General features: G+C 36.4%; 1 protein-coding gene across 2 annotated transcripts in view; it reads left to right on the top strand.

Annotated features, from left to right (window-relative positions):
• The first annotated feature begins 1,348 nt into the window (after positions 1–1,348).
• The window catches only part of SACS (sacsin molecular chaperone), a 102,568-nt gene continuing 81,251 nt past the window's right edge, over positions 1,349–22,665 (top strand). For both annotated transcript variants that reach the window (XM_079138811.1, XM_079138810.1), the window contains exons 1-2: positions 1,349–1,504; positions 16,300–16,813. In XM_079138811.1, the coding sequence (XP_078994937.1) occupies positions 16,794–16,813 (20 nt within the window). In that variant the 5' untranslated portion in view covers positions 1,349–1,504; positions 16,300–16,793. The remainder of the gene's footprint in view (positions 1,505–16,299; positions 16,814–22,665) is intronic.

The raw sequence follows: 22,665 nt of genomic DNA, 5'->3' as shown, positions 1-22,665 counted from the left end.
GGGCCATACTGCTGGTGGCCCACACAGCACTTTGGTAAGAACCCTCAAAAGGGTCCTCTCAAGACACCATTCTCTGATAAAAAGTCATTTTGCTTGTTGTTATACATCAATTTTGTTGGAAAGAGTCATTTCCCTACTATCTCCCAGGAAATTATATATAGTTCATCCTTCTTATCCACAGGTGAATTGAAACAGCCATGGATAGAAAATAGAAAATATTTTTTAAACATTGCACCTCTACTGAACATGTACAGACTTTTTTGCTTGTTATCATTCCATAAATAATACCATATAACAACTACTGACATAGCATTTGCATTATAATCTAGAGATTATTTAAAATGCAAGGGAGGAAATGCATAGATACGTTATTTTATATGAGGAACTGGAGCACACAGGGATTCAAGGTTCCAGAAATCAATCTCCCACAGATACTCAGGGATGACACTGCTTGAAACTATGACTCTCAGATCTAAAAGAAATGCTGTGAGACTGGTGTATTATGCTGCAGCCCTATGTAGGGCCAGACTGCAGACAATTGGGGACTCTCCTTCTGAGGTCAGTGCTGACACTTGGGCCTGCTTCTTCCCCAGGGAGATGATCTGAGTCTTTCAGGTCTGGAGTGGCTGAACTGAATTAGGTATTTTTCCCAGGGGTGAACAAAGAGGAGCTTCCAAACTAGTAATTCTAGATAAGCCTAAATTCTAGATTTATACAGATAAAGTAGGCAGTTTTACTGGGAGGCTACAATAAGGAATACAGTGTACACAAGACCAGGAGAGCAGAGCCGTAAAAACAGATGCCATTGGGATTTCGGATCCCCCATTTATAGGAAGCAAGAAAATAGAGTTCTATTTGATTTCTTTTTACAGTATCTTCATTATTAAATTGACCTTAACAGTGAAAACACAAAACACTTTACAACTGTATGGCATTTCTCAGTTCACAAAGCATTTTGAGTTTTTCACCTTTGGAGCCTCATACCCCAATCCAAATAACATGTAGGATGCAGTGCAAACACACCATGTTGTTGTGTTTTATCTGAGAGTGCATTGCTGGTGTTTTTGTTTTCTTTGTAATAAATTGTAGGATTTCCTGAGTGGACATTGTCTGCTCACAACTCTTCATTTCCTATGAAGTCAAGGAGACCCACGCTTAAGGTCTAAGTCCACAGTTACTGCTTAATAGAGCCAATCTTCTGTCAACCAGCCACACCTGATAAAAATGAAGAAAATTAAAAATGTTTCAACTGTTATTTTTCATCACTGTACCGAATCACAATGCTGTGTCTGCAGCGTTATTGACACCTAAGGGATGATCCTATCTCTTTAAAAAAAAAAAAAAAAAAAAAAGCCGTTGGGTAGGGGGAGCTCCTGACTCTGCGGCATTCGACTGCCAGGACCCAGTGCGGCTGGCTGCGGTGGCAGTCACGCTGGAACCTGCTGATGGTACAAAAGGCAAACAAAGGCACGAAGACCGTGATGCGTGATGCTGACAGCGACCAGTAAGTATCTGAGGCTCCAACTAGATAGCAAACGAGGAGGGGAAATGAACAAGAAGCTTGTAGAAATCATGGACTGCGCGGTTTGACCGGTCCCTGCAGTTCTCTGAGAGCCGGTGGGAAACCGGGTCGCTCGGTCTCCGCAGCTGTTTGCGGGGAATCTGGACCCCTTTCCTTAAGATCTTCGCCTTGGTTAGAGGATAGAGCATCTTCTTAGGCGTGCTGTGCAGCTGTGAGTAATGAGTTCTTTTTAAAATGTTCTCTTTGGGCTGGCTGCCCGCGGATTTGTGGGTGAGGCGCCAGCTGCAGTGTTACTAGAGATCCACTGTGGTCAAGATGCTCAGACTAGCCGCTTTGTCATTTTAATTTCCACCCTGGGCTGCTGCAGAGTGTGCTCACAATGGATCTATTGCTGTAATACAGTGTGAGGAGTCTTGAGACAATGAAGTTGGATTCTCAAAGTAGCTTGTTGTTTAATTTACAGTTGCTGTCCTCATTTTAAACAGCTTGTCTTTAAACGATCTCATATATTAGTTATATAATAAGATTTGAAAATCCTTTTAGTTAAAAACACTTTTTAAATTTAATTTAATTCCGATAAGTGATTATTAAATTCTTAGATGGCATTCCAATTTTTGCAGGAAAATCTCATTCCTTCTTTCTTTTTTTCTTCCCTTCCTTTCTTCATTTTCTTTTTTCCTTAAAACAAGGTTAATATTGTTGGAGGATTGACTTTCTTTCTAACATAGCAATTGTTTTGGCTCTAATTTTATTCTGCCTCTGAAGATGGATGTATGCTCCATTTAAATAAAAGGTAAAATACAGGTTGATCCCATGTGCTTTCCAAGCATTAGCTTCCCTGAAGTAATATGGAAGGGAAACTATTTCCGCACCAACACAAATAAAAGTGATTGATGCTTAAACCCATTTTGTTTGTCACATGACAAGTAAATCTATCACATTGTTTTTTTAAGCTACTCAGTGATGGCCCGATACATACTAGTTTAATGCCTGGTTCTTATGTCCCCATAGTGTTATTTTCAATTAACCAGCTTTCTTTCCTTAATCTTGTCCATGAAGTCTTACTTCATGCTATTATAAATCTCTCTCATTCTTGGCCATCCATTTCATTCTTTGTTTACCTTCTCTGACTGTTGGCTGGATAATTTTTCTCTTCTTTTCCCCTGGGATCTTTAAGACTGTCTTAGTGTACCCTTTAAGCAAATCTTCCCATATTTTTTGATATCTTATTTGGATTCAACAAACTTTTCCATGGTTAATACAGTGTTTTCTTTTCTTCACAAAGTGGGAAGAAAAACCCACTTATAGTTTTTAAAACTAAGATTAGCTTACATCAGAAGTGCCCTGTGTACTATTGCTTCATTTGTCCTCTGGTCTCTTGGGTTCAAATGTCTGCTCTGCCATACGTACTGTACTCTTATTCTGCAGTCACTGAGTATTCACTTACCTTCTGTAAGTCTGAGTTCCTTCCTCTGTCAGAGATGATGGGGGTCCTTGCTCACAAATTATCATAGGGTTGAAATCAGGGAAATACTCATGAAGATGCCTCAAACATACTTTGCACAATGCAATCATTTGATGTTTTGACATTTTCCCATTCAATCCATTCATCTACTATCCACCCACCCATGATCCAGGCAAAAGTGGTTTCACAAATTAGTTCACCAAAAGAATGAACGTTTGACTGAATGCATCTGAATCAGCTTTGATCAGTTCAAATATATATATAAGATGGAGCAGACATCCATCTTCAGAGGCAGAATAAAATTAGAGCCAAATATACATATATATTCAGTTACTGCTATGGGATAAACACCGTTCTAGCAACTTTTACTTATAAAAATAATGCTAAATTTCCATTTCACCATAAGAGTATTCTGTTGGAGGAGGGAAGACAGATTTCCCTCATACAGTTTTCCTTAAATCCATTATGATAGTAGCAGTGATGACAATATTGACTGCTCCCATCATGAGTCCATGTGAGAATCCTTAAATGTGATTGATGTAGAAGGTGCCAAATTGGAAATCGCAATAATTTCTGTTGCTATTCTGATCTTGGACAGTGTCGATGGCAATGCTCTTTGTATTTTCAATTCTGTTACTATTTTCATTTCTATTCTATGTATCTATCTCTTTTCTTTCCTTAAGCTTGACATTTAGCACATTGCATCAGTTTTCAATGTTTAAGATGGAACTGTTGTGCCCTAAGAGTGAAACTGGGAAAAGCACTGTATTATAGTGACTGTGGAGTGTGGCTCTAGCTCTGTCTTGGCTTTTCTTTGTGCCAATTAGAAAGTCGTTTTCCCTTATCCTAAGGTAAGAGGTCTGAGTTAGAGAATCTTCAAATTTCCTCTGAGTCATGAATGTATGATTCTTTGGGCTATCAGTTTATAAGAACTACTTGATCAAATTAAATACTTTTACCTAGGTGTCTCTTCTGATTCTCACAACAGCCTTATGAAGCAGGCAGTCTCATTTTTTGGAGTATAAAATATAAGACAGTAGAAGCTCATTCATTTCTTACTTGTTAAAGGAGAGTTTGACTATTGTGGTGTTGGGGTTCAGTTTTCTTGCTGAAGCTCTCAGACTGAAAACCCTAAGCTCTGATCCCTTTCACAGTGTCCTCTCTCAAAGCACTTGGAATTTATGGTGATTGAAATTCCAAGATACCATGGTGGCTCTTGGTTTTGTAAGGACTAATTTTGGTTCCACTTATAGCATTGCTACAACTAGATGGACGTTTGTTTTAAACATTCTATTCTGGATTAGACCAGGAGTCTGTTATCTAGGACAGTCTGTTATCTAAGGGCTCTGTAGTCCACAAAGCCTTCATGTGTTCTGAAATGATAGCATTTTAATATAAGTCAAAATCATTCTACTATCATTTAAATTTCACAGACCTTTATTTTATTAAAGTAATAAATGATTTAATTTGAATTTTGTAAGTATTTGGAATTTGAACACATTTTTACATAATGGTAGATGCTCAGTTTTTCTCCTTGTTTTTAATGTAATGATAAATTTAACCATTAAAAAATAACAATAGATGCAAGGTAAACTACAAGAAATACTGCATGAGACAAACATGCACTAATGAATCTTTATCTAAAATCCAATCTTAATCTCATATATTTATAGTTAATTTGCTGAATTTGGCAACATTATATAAATAGGAACTTGATTGATGAATTAAATAATAGTTACTTTGCATGTTAGGATATCAATTTGTTAGTTAAGCTTAACACATAAAACCCACCACTATCAGTTTTCCATCAATCATGCCAAACACCTCACTAGTTTTACTTGTTGATGTTTTATTTATTAAATGATTGTGCTAAGTGACTATCCTTAGAAAATTCTGATCTTGAAGAACATATTTGTGTCCAATTCATGTTGCTATTCCCCAGAGACCCTGCTGAGAATTAAAAACAAGGTAATATCCAGATTTTAAATGAATTTATTTGGAGTCAGAGTTGGTTTTGAAAATTGACTCTATACATTGACAGTATACATTATACTAATATTTACCCTCTTGAAGCCTTGGTTTCTTCCTTCTTACATGGGACCAAGCGTGGGTTAACAATCCAATCTCAGAGATTAGGTGACAGGTAAGCAAGCCTCTGCCATGGTTGTACAGAAGAGACTCCCCCTTATAAAACTATTTTTTAAACAAATGAATAAATATTATTTTTCCCTCCTAAGAGCCACTTGATATCAGTCATCTAATATCAAACTGGATATATTTAAATCATAGAATTTTATTAGTTTTAATAGCTTTACCCAGACATAATTCACATACCATACAGTTTAACCATATATTATATTATTTTTGTATAAAATCTTATCTGTGAGGATAAATTGAGCTTTTAAAGGGAAACCTAAGACTCCAAGGAGCTTCTGTTCTAGTACAAACCCCCACAAACATGTGTTTCCCACAATTAGCTCTGCTATTTGGCAGACCGAAATCTGAGGCTGGATCAACTTGATTCTAGTTATGCTAATAAAAGTATGTGTGTTTTTATTACTTGGAAATTGACCAAAGTCATTAAAGTGTTCAGCCTCTATTAAATATCTTCTGTATCCATGGTCCAGAACCTGAGTGGGGGAGTCAAAGATGAATAAAAGATACTTGAGGAACTTCAGCAAAGTGGACAACAAAGATTTGTGTAACACAGAGGGATTTGAAACACTGAGGAAATAATTTATTTTTTCTTATTTAATCTGAAACAGAGTATCTTTACTAATGTACATTTTCCACAGAAGTCTTTAATTATACACATGCAGGATGAGTGGCATTCACCTTGAGCTTTACCTTTTTGTGCTACATGAAATGCATTTGATACATTTATTCAATTATGGGGGGTGCTTTTGAGGTCAACTAATGGCTATGGTGACCACAGCTTTTTCTACAATACATCGTGCTGACGCAGTTCTACCAGTAATGACATCGGTAATACTTGCTGTGCCTTAGATTCTGTCTGTTGATTTATATGTGATTTAACCTGACTTTTTCATTTTGCAAAAATTCCATTTCAAACCAAGTCAGCCTTTGCTGACTCACGTTTTACCCTGACATGACAGAGGATGAGAGAATCTCTTGGTAATGCCAGTAGGGCTTTCTGGTGGGCTCAAAGTCTGTCTGCATGTGACTGACTCCTTGTTTCTGGAATGTTAGGGACTTTCAAAGGTAAGTTTTCACCATATCCCAGAGGATTTCACTGTGTGTGAGTTTGTTTGATCATAAATGATAAAGAGTAATGTGGATTTTTAGTTCTCCTCTTCAAATGAATGTGTACCCTGTTCTCAGAAGGTAGCTAAGGACAATGCTGCTTCTATTCTTTGGTACGAAAAAGTTAAAAGACTGTATCTAGAGAAACAAGGCTATCCTGGTAAGTAGGCTGCAGAGGGCTGTGCCCGGGAGCACTGCAGCACGGAGAACAGTGGAAGGGCAGGAGCTGTCTGTGCTGTCCTTCCTTCTGCCCTGACATGGCCCTTCGCCGCTCCCCTCCCCCATGAGGAGGGGGTTTTCCTAGTCTTGTTATTCTTAGATTTGACAGACAAGCAGAAAGGACATCACATTGAAGAGGGAAGTTAGCTCTCGATTATATTTTTACCCCATCCCTGTAGGAAAAAGCTATCTTGTCATTTCCTTGGGTGACAGCCAGCCCTTCGTGCTCTAGATCCTAGGGCGTTTGCTTTGCCCTCCTTCTTTCTGCTGCAGTTTATTTCATTCCACCTCAGAAACATGCTTCCCCCTACTACCTCTGCCAAAGGGCAGCTTTGGGTTAAAAGAACATCACCCGTTGTTTATACTGCAGTTGTGATTTAAGCCTGGAGTCTCCAAGCTGTTTCTGTTTCAAGTCGTGCAACTCAGAAGAAATTTTCACATCAGTGAACAAGTGGACTTGGCATGTTTCTCTTCCTACTCCCTAACTGAGATCATATATAGTTGCCAAATCCTCCCACTACGGGTAAACCCCAGGTTGCCAAAATAGAATATTTTTGCTGGGAAGGCAAAGAGGTCACTGAGTGGACACACTGTGCTTATGATAGCCACGGGCAGCGGCTCCAGGTTTCAGAGCCAGATGACCGATTCTACAGTTGGCAAAGATGGGTGTCCAAGCCCCATTTCCCCACAGTGACTCTAAGGCATTGGTTGTTTGGTCCCTGATGCATGAGGTGAGGGCATGGGTCAGTGGGCAGACACTTTCATGAACACATTTCATGTTATTTTGTGCATTACAAAATATCACATAAGCAAAAGTAGAGGCATCCAGTATGTGCACCAACTGTCTGCACTTTGGTATGCACTTTCAGACCCAGTTCACTGGACTTTATGATGATGCTGTTCAAGGATAGGGCATAGCCTTTTTTTGCAGGTGAGGATAGTTGGGTACTTAGTGACTGTGTGATTCTCAAGTCCTGGTGAGTAGACGGTCCATGATGGAAGGTTCCTTTATGCCTCACTGCTTCTCAAATCATGTGGTAGAAACAGCTTTATCCCTCTCTGGGGAGAGTAATAGAGGAGAAGGAAACAACATTCGAATGCTTATGTGTGGGAGTTCGGGCAAGTCCAGCGTGGATGAGGGAAGGGATAACTATCGGAGGATAGTTATAGCGCTGGCTATAAATCCATTACTAATAAACTTATCTAATTAATAAACATGAGAGCCAATACTGTTTTCAAATGGAAGAGGGTGTGGGGGATCAGGCCACACCAGATCTGGTCTCCAACAAGGTGGAGGACCCTACCTTCACCTTTATTGCCTAGGTGAAGGGGTCCAGAAGGGGAGAGGCTTCTTCTGTGAGGAACAGGATGGGGTGGAGTTAGGGAAGCCATTTGCTTAGGGAATTAGCATGTCCTCAGATGGTGAGCCACTCTTTACAGGGCCACTTACTCCCTGGAGGTATGGGACAGTCTTTCATGACTTCCAGTTCCTGGGAGGCAGACCTCTGTATCCCATGGCTCAGCCAAGTCTGATTCTGCTAGACATGGATGGCTCCCCACACTTATGCAATTGTCCCTTTGTATTTGCCGTGAATTGGTTGTCAAATCTGAGAGACCCAAGTCCGTTATATAAGATGACACAGAGTTTACATAGAACCTGCACACACTCCCCTGTAGACTTTAAATCATGCTTAGATGACTTATAAAACCTAATAGAAGAAAAATGTTGTGCAAATTGTTGTCATACTGTGTTGCTTAGAAAACAATGACAAAGAAGAAAGTCTGTATACGTCCAGTATGGATGCAGTTGGTTTTTGAAAAAAAAATTTTTGACCCATGTTTGGGTGAATCTGTGGATGTAGAATCCATGGATACAGGGTACTGTACCTGTGTCAGGCACTCAGTACTGGGAAATAAGGGAAGGCCTGGGAGTCACAGGACCAGTGTTTAGCCTTTATGGGCTGGTGCTTGCCTCATTACTATAAAATGGAATTAACGCCAGCCTGTTACAAGACTGAAATGAGGTAAAATCTATGTAATCACTTTAATGGATTAAAAATACCATGACTGTACAAGGTAACCTTATTATACTGCATTTTAATTTTAAATAGCAATAACATTTCAACTATATACAAAATTTAGGATATACTCATTTTATTGGCCATGTTAATGAAATACATAAATGCAAAATTATGATGAATGTGGTAAAAGATGCCAGACTTATCATATCGTGATTAGTTTGATTGTCTTATTGAAAAACTGTCTTCAATTTATCATGGAGTTTGAATGCTGTTATTTCTTCTTTTTAAAAATTTCTTTAGACTGCTGTTCAATCACATTAGATACCAGAAAAAAGCTGACTAGGTTTTATCTTGCAAGGTCCTTGTTAAGGATTTACAAAAGTGAATGTGTCATATGCTGAAGCACTCAAAAATTCACACATTATAAGATGAGGAATTATTTCCCAGGAAAACATTAAGTATTTAAGTATAAAAGTCCTGAATAGTGTTAGGCATGTAATCAGTGAAGAACAAAAGGCATTTCTGTAGTTTAAAGTAATAAAAGTAGAGTAGGACATAATATGTATTTCATTACAAGCAGTGACACTCTTTGCATGCATACCACATAGCTGCTTATTTGGAATATTTAATTGTAGAACAGCAGGTAATGACTGTTGAATTTGATAAATTATGTGTACATGGAATCATAAATTGGAAATTAAAAAATATTTTAGTATTTCTCTTGCTGGCATTTGTTGGTCTTGGATTAGTACCAAGTAATCATGAGAAAAGATAGAATAATATACAATAAATATTTAGTGAATGTTGATGTGCTTTATTCATTTCCTTACTATTATATGAGAATTGATCTGTTTTATTAGAGTCAAGCTAGGGGTCTAGTGCTCATGTTGGAACTGTCTCCTCCTCAGTGGAGCCCTGCAGGGACGCAGAGTCCCAAGAGGCACTGTGATATGTGTTCATTCTCTCTCCCTCTACAAGTCCACCACAGGACTAGAGATTACATAGACTAACATCTATGTGGCACCCCTATAGACTGGCCCTGGGGACTTTTGTCACTGTATCCCCTTCTTCTTTATGTCCTTATGGCCTGGGTTTCTCCTTTAGCTTCTTTGAGCTTCTGCCTCTTATGCAGTAAATTGAGGAACTCTCTGGTCTCCCTTCCTTAAAAAGTTGTTTGGAGGATCACGTGACAATGTATGTAATTATAAAAGACTGTACAGATGTAAGAACTATTACTTAGTTACTATATGTAGAATTTAGTATTCATTAGAAAGGGTTTACAGATATATCTGGTGGACCTTTGGAAGACTAAGGAATAGTTTGGAATGATTGGGGAACAAGCTGTCATGGAGTACTTTCCAGGTGTAAGATGCTGACTCCGCCTACAGAGTGTGGGATTGGTGGTTCAGGGAGGGTGTAGGTGCTGCTTAGAGTAGGCACCAGGTAAAATGATTTCATGCAGTGAGAAGTGATCCCTTCTGCCAATTCCTTCTCTCCATGCCTGCCCTTCCTCCCCCGCCTAGGTGGAGCTGGGGACCAAATCCAGCGCCTCACTTAATGCTTGGTAACTGCTCTACCACTGAACCATACCCTCGTTCCCCTTATTTTCTCTTTTTAAAGGCTTTTGAAGTAGATGTTATTCCATCTCTAACTAAATCTTGTTTTTGTTTTGTGGTACTGGGGAGATTGAACCCTGGGGCATTCTACCACTGAGTTACATCCATAGTCCTCTTTTATTATTATTATTATTATTATTTTGAGACAGATCTCACTAAAATTGTGGGAATTGACTGGCTGACTTGGAATTTGTGATTTTCCTGTTTTAGCTTGCTGAGTCCCTGGGGTTACAGGTGTGTACCACCACATTCGGTTCTAATTCTTAGTCAACAGTTGTTCTGATTACGAATCAAAGATATTTAAGATGTTACTGTATAATAAATCTGTTTTCAATATTATCTGATATACATAATTTATTGTACAATTCTAACTTTAATTCTATTTAAGTGAAAATAGTATGCATAGAAAATAGTCTATATAAATTATAGTCTGTTGTCAACTCTCTTAGGTTGTTTTCTTTCTTGGTTTCTTTGTTTCTTTCTTTCTTTCGTTCTTTTTTGGTTTCTTTTTGTGTTTCTGTCTTTCTTTCTTTTTTTGTTTTTCTTTCTGTATTCTAAACCCAAAACCTCTGTTCATTTTTACATATGACAAATATATTTTGATTTATATAGCATGACTTGAGTGAATAGAAGTTCTTAATTTTAATGTAGATTGAATTCAACAATCTTTTCCTTTATGACTAGTGCTTTCTATTTGTTATTTAAGAACTTCTCCTCTACCCTGGGGTCATAGAGAGATTGTGTTACAGTTCTTTTTGAAAGTTCGAGGTTTGATTCTCACCTATGACCTTAACCATCTAGGATTGGTATCTGTGCACAGTATGGCATTCAGATAAGTTTTCTGTGCCTGTCTCCTTGCTGATGAACGCTTGTGTTAATAACATTTTTGGAATGGTCCAGCTTTCCCACTGAGCTCCCTGATACCTCTCTCAGGGATCAAGTTTCCATTGACATGGGAGTCTGACTCAGCTGACTCCGATTGTTCCTGTGTGAATGCCACACTAAATTAATTATTACGGTTTATAACAAGGCTTGATATCTAGTAAAATGGGATTTCTCCTTACTTTTAAAGAAGTGTCTTTGGTTATTCTTGTCTTTATTCTTCCACAGAACTTTTAGAATTAGCTTGTCAAGTATTATAAAAGATTATTGGGACTTTTGTTTCCAGTTGCTCTGAATTATAAGATCAATTTAAGGAGAGCTGACATTTCAGTGATAGTGAGCCTTCCTGTCCATTGTGTACATAGCTCCATTTTTAAAAGAACCTCTTTAATGTCTTTTGTTAAAGTTTTTAGATTTCTTCTTCAAATTTTTATATAAATTATTTCCTGATAGTTATTCTAAGGAGTCTTATTTTTTAATTGCTATTATATGTGGTTAGCTTTAAAAATATGCCTATTTTAAAAAAACTCTTGCTGGCATGTAGAAATGCAGCTGAGCTAATATCAGTATGCTTGGTTATTATCAGTACTTTGTTATTAATTCTGTTAGTTTGTTGAAATTTATGAAAATTTTCTGTGCATCTTGAGGGTTTGGTTCCTCTTCTTCCTTCCTTCTTCCCCTTTGTTCCTATCTTTTTCAGTCCTGAACTGACAACCATCTCTGACAAAATGTTGCATACAAGTGGAGAAAACAAAGTATCCTTATCATTGTAAAGTTAAGATTCCATCTTTAATTGACCCAGCTGATTGTTCAATAAGAGTTTTTTGTTCTCCATTTTTGGTCATGAAGGAATACTAATTTTCCTGTGATAAATCCAGTTTAGTTATATTATCTATATTATACATTGCTGGATTCATCTTACTAATATGAATTTTGAATTTTTGCATTTATGGTCCCAAGTAAGATTGGCCAGTAATTTTCCTTTTTTCATACTCTCCCAATCTGATTTTTATATATTATCAACCTCATGAAATTAATTGAGCCTATTGTCCATTTTTATAGTCTCTGGTAGAATTCAACTGATATTAGAATTATCTGTTTATTGAGTATTTGGTAGGACTCACCGATAAAATAATCTATCCTTGTGTTTTCTCTTCAGGGAGATTTTAAATATCAGTGATTGAAATAACTCAATAGGCTCAAGTTATTCTTAAATGAGTTTTGATACTTTATATTTTATAGGAATTCATCCATTTTCAAAATGTTCACATTCATTACCTCAAGCTTCTTTATAAATATTCTTTTATTTTTTAAAAAAAGAGGCCTCCATTTCTCATTCCCAACACTTTTTAAAACTTCTCTGCTTTATCATGCTCAATATTCCAGAAATTTTCCAATTTTAGTAGTCCTTCTGAAGAATTAGCTTTCGTTTTTGCTGATATTTTCCTTTTTGTTAATTATTCTCCTGTTTTTATTTCTCATTTCCTTTGGGTTTGTCCCCAGACATTTTTTCTAAGTTCTTGAAATGGACACTTAACTCAATTTTCGATCTTTCTGCTTTCTGAAAGAAATCATTGAAAGCTAAACTTTCCCCTATTGGTTTACTGATCCCCACTTTTAAAAAAAGAAAAAGTGGGTCAAAGACTCTTTTAGGTTAGCACTTGTATCCAGTCAGAATTTAAGAATCTCTTTGCATTCATTTTAGTTATCTTTAGAGTTACTTCTGTTTATAGTAGATGGCATTGAGTTTCTACTTATGGTAGGGATGGAAATTCTTCTTTCATTATACATTTATTTGAACAGACATCAGTTTAGTCATTTTTGTTGTTGTTGTTGCTAATAACACAATACCACAGACAGGGTAAATTATAAAGAAAAGAGGTCAATTTTGGCTCACAGTTCTGGTCCAAGGTCATATGGTTACATACAGTGGTCTTCTTACTGGCAGAGTCCGGAGGTTGTGCCAGGCCTCATGTGGCAACAGGCAGGGAGCCTCCATATGTCTCCTCTGGTCCCTCTCCTGTTCTTATTCAGCTACAGGATTCAATCATGGAGGCTCCACCATGATGACTTTACCTAATCCTAACTATCCCCAAAGGCCCCACCTTGAAACACGCAGTCAGATTAAGCTCTACCCTCTTGAGACCTCATCAATGGGGATTAGAATTCAACATGAATTTCAGAGGGAACAAATCATATTCAATCCACAATAGAGTTATTTAAAGAAAAATATTAATAATTGAACAAGTGCTACAAAAATTGGCCAGAGATTCCAAAAATGGTATGTTGTGGCTCAAATATGATAAATTATGAGACTGATTTATTGGGGACTATTTGTTTGGAAACTAATGTTCTGAGCAACTGCTACCTTCCTCCAGTCGCAGGCACCATCTTGTTGCATATGCAATTTTTCAATCATAATGGGTAATTTCTTACAATTATGGAGAGTAAGGCAGAGATGAACATGTACAATGTTCTAGTGTCCTATAAAGAGAATAAATAGCTCTGAGAATTCTAAATTATGGGTTAGATGTTAATTGCAGAAGTGGTCTCAAAATTAAAGATTGGTTTATTGGAGAGAAAGTGAATTCAGGAGGTAGTTGAAAAGGCACAGTGATCCAGCATGTGTTCATCAAGAGCAAATCATGTCATATGAAACCACTTCCCAGTATTACTAGACAAGATTATTTGATTGGCAAGTTAAGTGTAAATCAGGAGAAAGACTGTATTGTGATTTAGTACTACATTGGTCAAAGTCATCATATAATATAAAGTGATAGATGAATGTGATTGACGATAATATATTTATAAGAACTCAGAATTATTTGGGAAACACCATTCAAAGATTGTGCTTGATAATGCATATCTTTGTCCTTCAAGAAGAAAACTGTAATAATTTGCCACAGGACTCTATGCTGTTCAGCAATCTTATCAAACATGCCTGGTGATATAAAGCTAATTGATATTTCACATCATGGAATATTTGTTTGAAAAGGCAGGACAAACTGGAATTAGATTCAGTGAGGTTAAAAAGCATAAACATGTCGTGTTCCACTGAGCTCAATGCTTCTCCACTTTCCCTCTAATGTGCCCCCAGGGGCAGGGCATCACCAGCAGGTACTGTACAGACTAAGGGCAGAGCCCCAGAGGTTTCGCGTCAAGTATAATTAATCCTGATTTACCTGTACTTGCATCTTCCATCATAAAGATTTATACAAAACCTGCATCTTTTCTATAATCCATTTGTATTTTATGATTATATTTAAAATGACATTTTAATTAACCAAACTTTTTTTTATTTAAAAGACTTATTTGTGGTTGGGGGTGTAGCTCAGTGGTAGAGCAGGTGCTTAGCACATAGGAGGCCCTGGGTTTGATCTCCAGCACCAAAAACAAACAGAAAAAGTCATATTTAGGTGAATTCCTATTCTCAGAATCATCGATGTTAATAATCATTGATGTTAATAATCATCAATGTTAGAACACTTGTTCCAAGCTCCTTGCTTTACAGGTAAAGAAACTGATCCTCATCTTCCACTTCCTAATACGTGACCTCTCTTATTAATCTAAATATTTCAAATGAAGAATCCAATTTAAAAAATCTATTATATCAAAGGCTTCCATCCCCTTGCTGATGTAATCCTTAGTTTTCATTCTTAAATTTTGAATTTAAAAGTAGAATTTCTCTAATTCTTGACATGTGCCAATCAAAATGTCATTGTTTTAGTTAGCTGTTGCATTGCTATGACCAAAGTACCTGAAAAAAACAACTTAGAGGAGGGAAAGTTTAGTTAGAGCTCAGTTTCAGAGGTCTCAGTCCACAGACAGCCAACTCCGTGGCTCTGGGCCTGAGGTGAGGCAGCACATCATGAGGAAAGGACCCAGCAGGGGAAAACTACTCAGCCCATGGTAGAGGGGCTGGAGTTGGGGCAAGGGTGTCAGGAAGCTGAGAGACATCAAGAGATGGGGAAGGGGTGTCAGGGAAGAATAACCCTTCCAGGGTACTCCCCTAGAGACCCACCTCCTCCAGCCATGCCCACACCTGCCTACACTTACCACCCAATGAGTTCATTCAAACTAGGACAGACTGATTAGGTTTCAACTCTCACAGTCTACTCTTACTACCTCTGAATATTTCTTCATTAACAGAAGCTTTAGGGGGATACTTCATATTCAAACCATAGTAGTCATGATATTAGATTTTATTAAGATTTAGATTGGTTTGTTATAATTAATCTTAATCAAAATACCTAGTAAAATTTTTAATAGTAGTAAGTTTTCAGGGACAGGTGTGGGTTGAGCTTTGTGTTTTTTTCTGGGGTTTTAATGAACATCCAAGAATCTATAACACCATTACTATAGCTTAGATCATTATCCCCACATTACTTTTGTCCACAATGAAAGATTGTTGGAGGCCTGGGAGTATAACTCAGTGGTAGTGTTTGCCAGCATGCTAAAGACCCTGGGTTCTATCCCCAACACTACCAGGTTATAGGATAGAAAAGAACAAAAGAACAAATGAAGAGCTGATTTTGTTTTTTCAGTTTGAGTCCATCCCTCTTTGAGTGATTTTAAACAAATGTACTTATTTTCCTGACTGCACATTTCTTTAAGATATTAGCAGTTCTACCTCTCATGTTCTATTTCAAAGAACCGTGAACTGTAATCATGTCTAAGAGGGCACCTTGAAAATTATCAAGTATTTTATAACCATGACATTTGTATGAGTGAACAGAAAATTCAGTCTCATGCATCCCTCTGGCTTATCACTGTGGTAAAAGTTTGTCATTTTCCTCCTCCTCTTTATTTCTAAAAACATTGCAGGCACCGGTAGTTATTAAGAACATGACTATTAAAGCAAAGTCTTTCTGACAGTACATTGCTCTTCTTTTTCTAAAGTAAATGTTTCTCTTTCAAACACAAATTATTGTGTGTGTCAAGTCATAGGTTTGAATTTTAAGGGTGTTGTTCCTGAACACAAAGTGCATTGTATGTGAAGGGAAGCACCTATTTCCACTTGGGAGAAGCCAGAGAAATAGAACATGAACCTAAGTGGAGATTTTTTTTTTTTTTTAAATTTCTAGAGACCACCACGTATGGTGACATGTGTGTTTGTTGGTTGTGTGTCTTGTTGGGAGGTGAGGGATAAATGGCATGCTGTTGGCTGTAGTGCAACCTGTGGTTTATAATTAGAAGGTCACTGGAGCTAAGAACCATGGCTGTCTTCCATGAGGAATTGCATTTTCGGTACACTGACTTCGAGAACTTTCCCTTATTCTGTTGTTTACCCTTCCCTGATTTTCCTTTCAGGATCCCAGAAGTGAGGCCAAGATGTCCATGTCACAAGAGCCAGAAGAAAGGCTCTCACCAAGGAGTATTTTACATCTGCTGAAATGAAGGGGATAAAGACTGAGCCCAAGGACTTCTGTAACATCTTCCCCCTGCACCTTCAAGAAGAAATGCAGGAGGTTCTCAGATGAAAATAAGTTGATTTTGTTTTGGGGAAAGGCCAAAAACTCTTAGCCAATCCACTGTTTTACCTTAAGAACTTCTGTGGGTTGCTGAATTGGAAGGCAATCATTATCAGACTGGAGTGTCATACTTTAAGGAATACAGACATGAAACACAGGGATGTTTTCTGACATCAGATGATGAATGGATGCTGAGGGCAAAAACCAGCTTTTCACCAGCCAGGAAGAGCTGAACTTGGAGTACACATTTAAAGACAACACAAGCAAGAGACTTAAACAGAAGGAAGAAAAGTATTTTCATGGTTTTCAAGGACAAATATTCCAGAAGTGATAATGGAGACCAAGGAGAATAGGTAAATGAATAAATATTTTAAATGATGATTGTTTGCATTGAGATTCTAAGGCTTGTCAGGTTTTCCCAAATTAAATGTAGGTAGGCAAAAACAAATGCCTGTTCTCTAGAGGTAAAAGTGAATTAGCCATATAAAGCAATATTCCAGTTGTAAATGAGATTGTATATGTAACATTTCAAACCAAGGGTTGAAAATCATTTCTTCACATTTGTCCACATAGTTTTGTGTTTTTCTGTTTTCTGCTGTGGCTATTTATGATGTAGAGTTGACCAACTCTCTTATTTTCTCTTTTGTGAAATGTATATATTAGTATCTTGCACCAACCATATGATTATTTGGAAAATATAAAATAAACTGCTGTGGAGTACTTGGAATTGTGCTAAACAACCTGATGAAGGGGAGAGAGAGAGAGAGAGAGAGAGAGAGAGAGAGAGAGAGAGAGAATGAGAATGTACTTTTCCTTTATAAATTATGATAAAAAATAATGCTTGCTTCTTTTCTCAAATGTATTTTATAAAAACATATGCTTATTTTACAAACTTGAGGATTAAGGTAAAAGTGTAACATTTATGTATATTTGCAACTACTGCTTAAATTTCTCTATGCTCTTCTTTTCAAGCATATAAAACACCCTTTTATAAATTTGACTGCAGTATGCATAGGGTACATTCTATAATTGAGATTTTAGTGCCCAAGAGACCAGGGAAAACTTCACATCTTTTAAGCTAATAACTATGTCACCAGATAAAAAGGCTTTTCAATTTTGGCTTTTCAAATTTGAAACATTAGGGGAAAATGCTATTTGTTTTTCTCTTTACCTTTTGAAAAAAATTTTGCTCATTAGAGGAATTTCATGTTATCATTTAGGTAGAACTTAACTCTTAGTGTATCAGGATTAATTTTTTGATTAATTAAATTTTCTGATTTTTTAAATTAATTATATGACTACATGCTTACATGCTGGGTATGATAGTGTATACTGCTAGTCCCAACACTTGGAAGGATCACTTGAGGCCAGGAGTGATCAGTATAAGGAGGCTCTGTCACCAAAATAAATAAATAAATAAATAATAAAAGAGGAAAGAAAAAAGAATGCATAAGTGTATTAGTACTACTTTTTGATTTGATTTTTTTGAATGATTGGAATATTTGATTATTTATTTTCTGGTACTATTAGCAGTCTGAGATTAATTTTCTTACTACTACTGATACTAAATTGTCTAAACATGAAAGAAATGTACTTTATCATCTCATGTTATCTTGCAATATTGCTGTGCATTTTCTTTTCTTTTTTAACCTTCTTAAGTACTTCTATATTAGTGCTTTCCCCCTTGTTTAGGAAGTAAATGCTTTTTCAAGTGAAAGGCTAACTCATTTTAATTTACCTTACCAGTTAACTGATTTTTTATAATTTCAGTTATACATTTATTTGAAAGACTGGTGGTTATATAAAATCACTGATGCTGATATGGTTGTCAACAACAGTCAGGATTGATTTGAAGCATCTAATGATATTGAAAAACCAACAGATCATATTGCCTGTGCAAGCACTAGGTGGTAAATTCTGTTTGTAACTAGAAAAAAGCATGAATTAATTTGCAGTTAATTCAGAGTGTGTTTGAACAGAGGTTTACATTATATGGACTTTTGACTTTAGAATTTCCAGTTTACTTAAAACCAAAACATCAGTGACTACATAGAACAACATTTTTGAATACATAAAGTAGATGTTTTGAGATTCACAGCATCAGCACTAAAGGTCTTTTAAAAAAAATAAACACATCAATTAAAATTTGTGAAACCTATCCCATTAATAACATAAATTTGTGAAATATGATTACCTGGTCTCCTTGTTCCTGGTGCAAGACCATTTTTAAGGCTTAAGATATAGCCTGGCCTTGAGCCCTGGGGTTTTTGTACTTGAGTTTCCTGGTGTGTGTGGATGGTAGTGGTTTCCTCAGTCTCAGCATTAGTACACAGGACATTCACTGGCATTGGCTTTATGCAATTTTTTTTTTAGGAGGGGAAGAAATTAAACTATCTATCAATGCTATGTATATGCTAAAATAAAACCAGATAAATTATTGAATATACCCATCTGAAATTTTAAGTCAAAAGTTGCAATATACAGGATGTCATTTCTTGAAGGCTACTTTGAGAATCATCCCCCCCTCCCTGCTTCAGGAAGACATTGGAGTAATAGTATGCAATGGTATAACGAGCAGATTCCAGGAGTGGACCAGACTGGGGGGAAATGCGTGAGGATACCAAAGAAGCAGCAGCTTCGTAGGAGCATGACATATTTGGGACTGATTCAGGCTGGTGACAGTGTCTAAGAGAGTTCCTCTTTTGGGATGGGTCTCATTTGGTAGGTGAGAAACTGAGGTTATGTGATTTTTATGTGAGGGTTTGTTAAAGAAAAAATTCGTTGGACACTTCTTAAAAGGGCAAGAAAGATTATGTTCAGGACAGGTGTTAAGACTATTGCAGTAGAGGAGAGAGATGGGGCTCAATGCAAAGACTGCTGGGTAGTTTATAGCCAGCATTCAGAGTTAGGGTTTGGTGGATGGAAAATTACTGAGTGGACATCAAAGACAGAAGGATTCTTGTTAACTGGCTTGATAGAATGATAAGATAGAAAGGTGAGTGATAAGGAGTTTAATGAGATATAGGTGGTGATCAAACATCAGAGGTGGGGGATTCTCACCCAAAGGGTTCATCAGGATGCTTGCTACGATTGAGCCAGGCAGGTCAAAGACAGGACACTCGTTGAAAAGAGGCTCAGAGGAGACTACCGAAAGTGTGGATAAGGAGATTCTCTTTTTCAGTCCCTCCTTTTATTTAATGAAAGAAGGGATAGTCTTCTTTTCTCTGAATAATTTAAATGCATTTCTCATTCCATTATCTTTTAGTTCGTCAGTAATAGCTGAGCCATCTGTTGAGTTTTGGTAGTACAGAACATTTGCTGAATAGTTTGAGAAGTCAGGCATTTAATGAAGGGGGATTTCCATGAAAATAAAAACAAAGAATAATCACTGGAACAGACTGTACATGCAATTTATGAGACTAGAGGGCAGCTAGTTGGAAAGATTTCTAGATATTGGGCTCAAAGCATCTTCAGATGGTGGAGTGAGGAGGCCAAGAGGCAATCTAATGGACTCCCTGGTTTGAATGTCCTTGGAGATGGCATAGCTGTCAGGGTCCAGTCATGGTTATTTCCTGGGGCAGAGCATGCAGATGCAGGCGAAAGCCTGAAAATTGCTGATTGAGGTCACCCTTTTGGGTGAACCAAGCACTTTGGTCTGTATATGATCATAGATGTTTTCAAGGACAGATCAGAGTATAACAAAAACTTCATGTGGACCAAAAAAGACTTTAAAATGACTGTAAAGAGCAGATGAATGCATTTGACCAGAAAATTCAGTTATTTCTGTAGCATACACTTAAAAATAATTAGAGTTATGATGGATAACATTATACCAGGACTGTCAAGGATAGCGAAGTTATTAGCAGTTTTTCTAGGAATGTCAGACAGCTTCTGAAAAAACCTATACAAATATAAGACAGGGAAGCCTAAGAATCATTTTTTTTATTTGGCCAGATTTTTCATTCAACTTAACATATCGAATAAGCCTAATTATTTTTTAATATCACTCTTTTTACAAAGTGAAAGAACACATCTTTGGGGATATTCCAAGTGCTCTCTGAGAAATCTCAAAGTCAGTTTGAGATTGAGATTTGTTTTAGGATTTGATTTTGGGAAGACGAAACTGTCAAAAATGTCAGAAGGTTTGAACTTCTGGCTAAATAGAGCCCTAGGGTGCCATGAAACAATTCCTGGTTGCCTGTTTTATCAAAGTGCTCATAAAAGAATTCAAAAGGAAGTAACTCAGTTGCTTAAAAAAACTTTAAAAGTGAGACTACTGGTTCTCTTAAATAGTTGAGGACACAATAAAGGAAATAATAAATAATAATAAATGAAATTATTCTGATAAGACAGAGAATCCTTGTTTCCTAGGTGGATAACCCAAAAAGTAAAGAAAACCTTTTGAAGAATTCTTATTAAGAACAGACCAAAAATCCAAGAAAACCCTGTTATTTAAACAGAGACTAAAACTCATTTAAAAAACAAAGCAACAATTTATAAATAAGTCCATTCAACCTCTGTCAGCTTTAACCACACATGATAAAATTCCTTTTGGGATATTTTTCATAAACCTTCTATAACTTTTTATGTCCATTCAGGCTTTATCCTATATTTTCCTCTTTCTCTTTCTGAGACAACCATTTCCATTAGGATGAAATGCTCTTTTTTTTTTTTTTTTTTCTCCTTTGGTGAAAACATACTTGGCATATTTTTCGTAGAAAATTGTTTCTCTTTCCCTTTATACTTTTAGTAGTTTGACTTAAATATACAAATATATACATATATCTATGTGTGTATTGATTATAACATTTAACAATTGGTAAACTTTTTTTTTTTTTTTTAACAGAGAGAATTAGGATGCTGACAGTTGGGGCTTGCCTGTCACACACCAGCATTCTGTAACAGAGTAGCAAATTTTATGAATGTACATTCTCAAAATTTTGATAGGCATGTGCTGCTCTGTAGTACAATTTTTCATATTTATGAACAGGTCAAAATATATTTTGCCTCTTTACACCATATAAAAATAAGCCAAAATTATATCAACTTAAAATGGATGCTTAGTAATTAAAGTGTCAGAAGTTTATCTTAGTTAGAAATTCTAATAAATATCTATTACCTAACAGAATTCTAAGGTTTCAATTTAACAAAAAGATTATGAAAACTTTGGCGTGGACATTATGATATTAAACAAATCTAGACATCATCCCAAGTTACTTCTGTGTTAAGTATTTTTAGAGCATCTTTGTGTTAGGCAAGTATCACAAAAAATTTTGAAACAAAGATAAAGAAGAAAAGAAAACCAAAAAAAGTAAAACACATGGGGTGTCGTTTGTTTTACTGCTGTGCTTGATATATGTGAAGTAACAGGTGTTAAGCATTAATCAATTCATCTTTTACCTCATTTTTACTTATATGTTTGTTCTTAGGTTAAATCCAAAGTTTTAAAAATAATTTCAAGCATTTATTTATAATATTAATTTATTTGATTAGTAAATCCAAGTATAAAGTTTGTGTTATACTTATTGCTGAAAACTTAGGTCACATACCCATTTTCCATTGAAGAATAATTCTAAAGTGACTTTATTTATTAAAGAGTTACTCAAATTGTATGAGCATGCTTTTGGGTTAGTTTCTGGGAGTTCTAGGAATACTTAATTTATGTAAGTGCTTATTTATCACTAAGCCAATTAAAATATAACTCCTTTAACAGATTTCATAAATTAATTAATTAATTAATTTGGTAATACTTTTCAGAGGTAGAAAAATATCTCATCCTAAACATACAGAAGACACAAATAGAGACCTCATAGTTTTTGTTCTAAAATTTTAAATGGGAGTAAGATAAACACAATAATAAAAAACTCATTGGTTTTTATAAAATAGTTGACTATTGTCTTTGCCTCACATTTTATTTTATTTTATCTGCATTGTGTTTGTGATAAATAGAATAAGGCAAGGTTACCTGCTCAAAAGGAGAGAATGAATACTTTCCACCAATGTTTATGGAGGAGATTTTTAGATGTTGATATCTAGTTGCTTCTGAGGGTCCCTGAGTCCTTTGTGAGCTCTTGAGGGGGAAAAGGGTCCAAAATTCAAGTAACTGCGGGAAGTTGAGAGTCTGGAATGGGAAGGGACAGATCTGGCAGGGGTCAGAGGAGGTCAGGGTTTGAAGGGCAGCCTACCAAAGGATTCAAAGGAACTG

This window comes from Sciurus vulgaris (assembly GCF_902686455.1).
Source record: "Sciurus vulgaris genome assembly, chromosome: 4".
Classification (NCBI taxonomy): Eukaryota; Metazoa; Chordata; class Mammalia; order Rodentia; family Sciuridae; genus Sciurus; species Sciurus vulgaris.
Note: the sequence above shows the minus strand (reverse complement) of the source record. Positions and strands in the feature narration are given on the sequence as shown.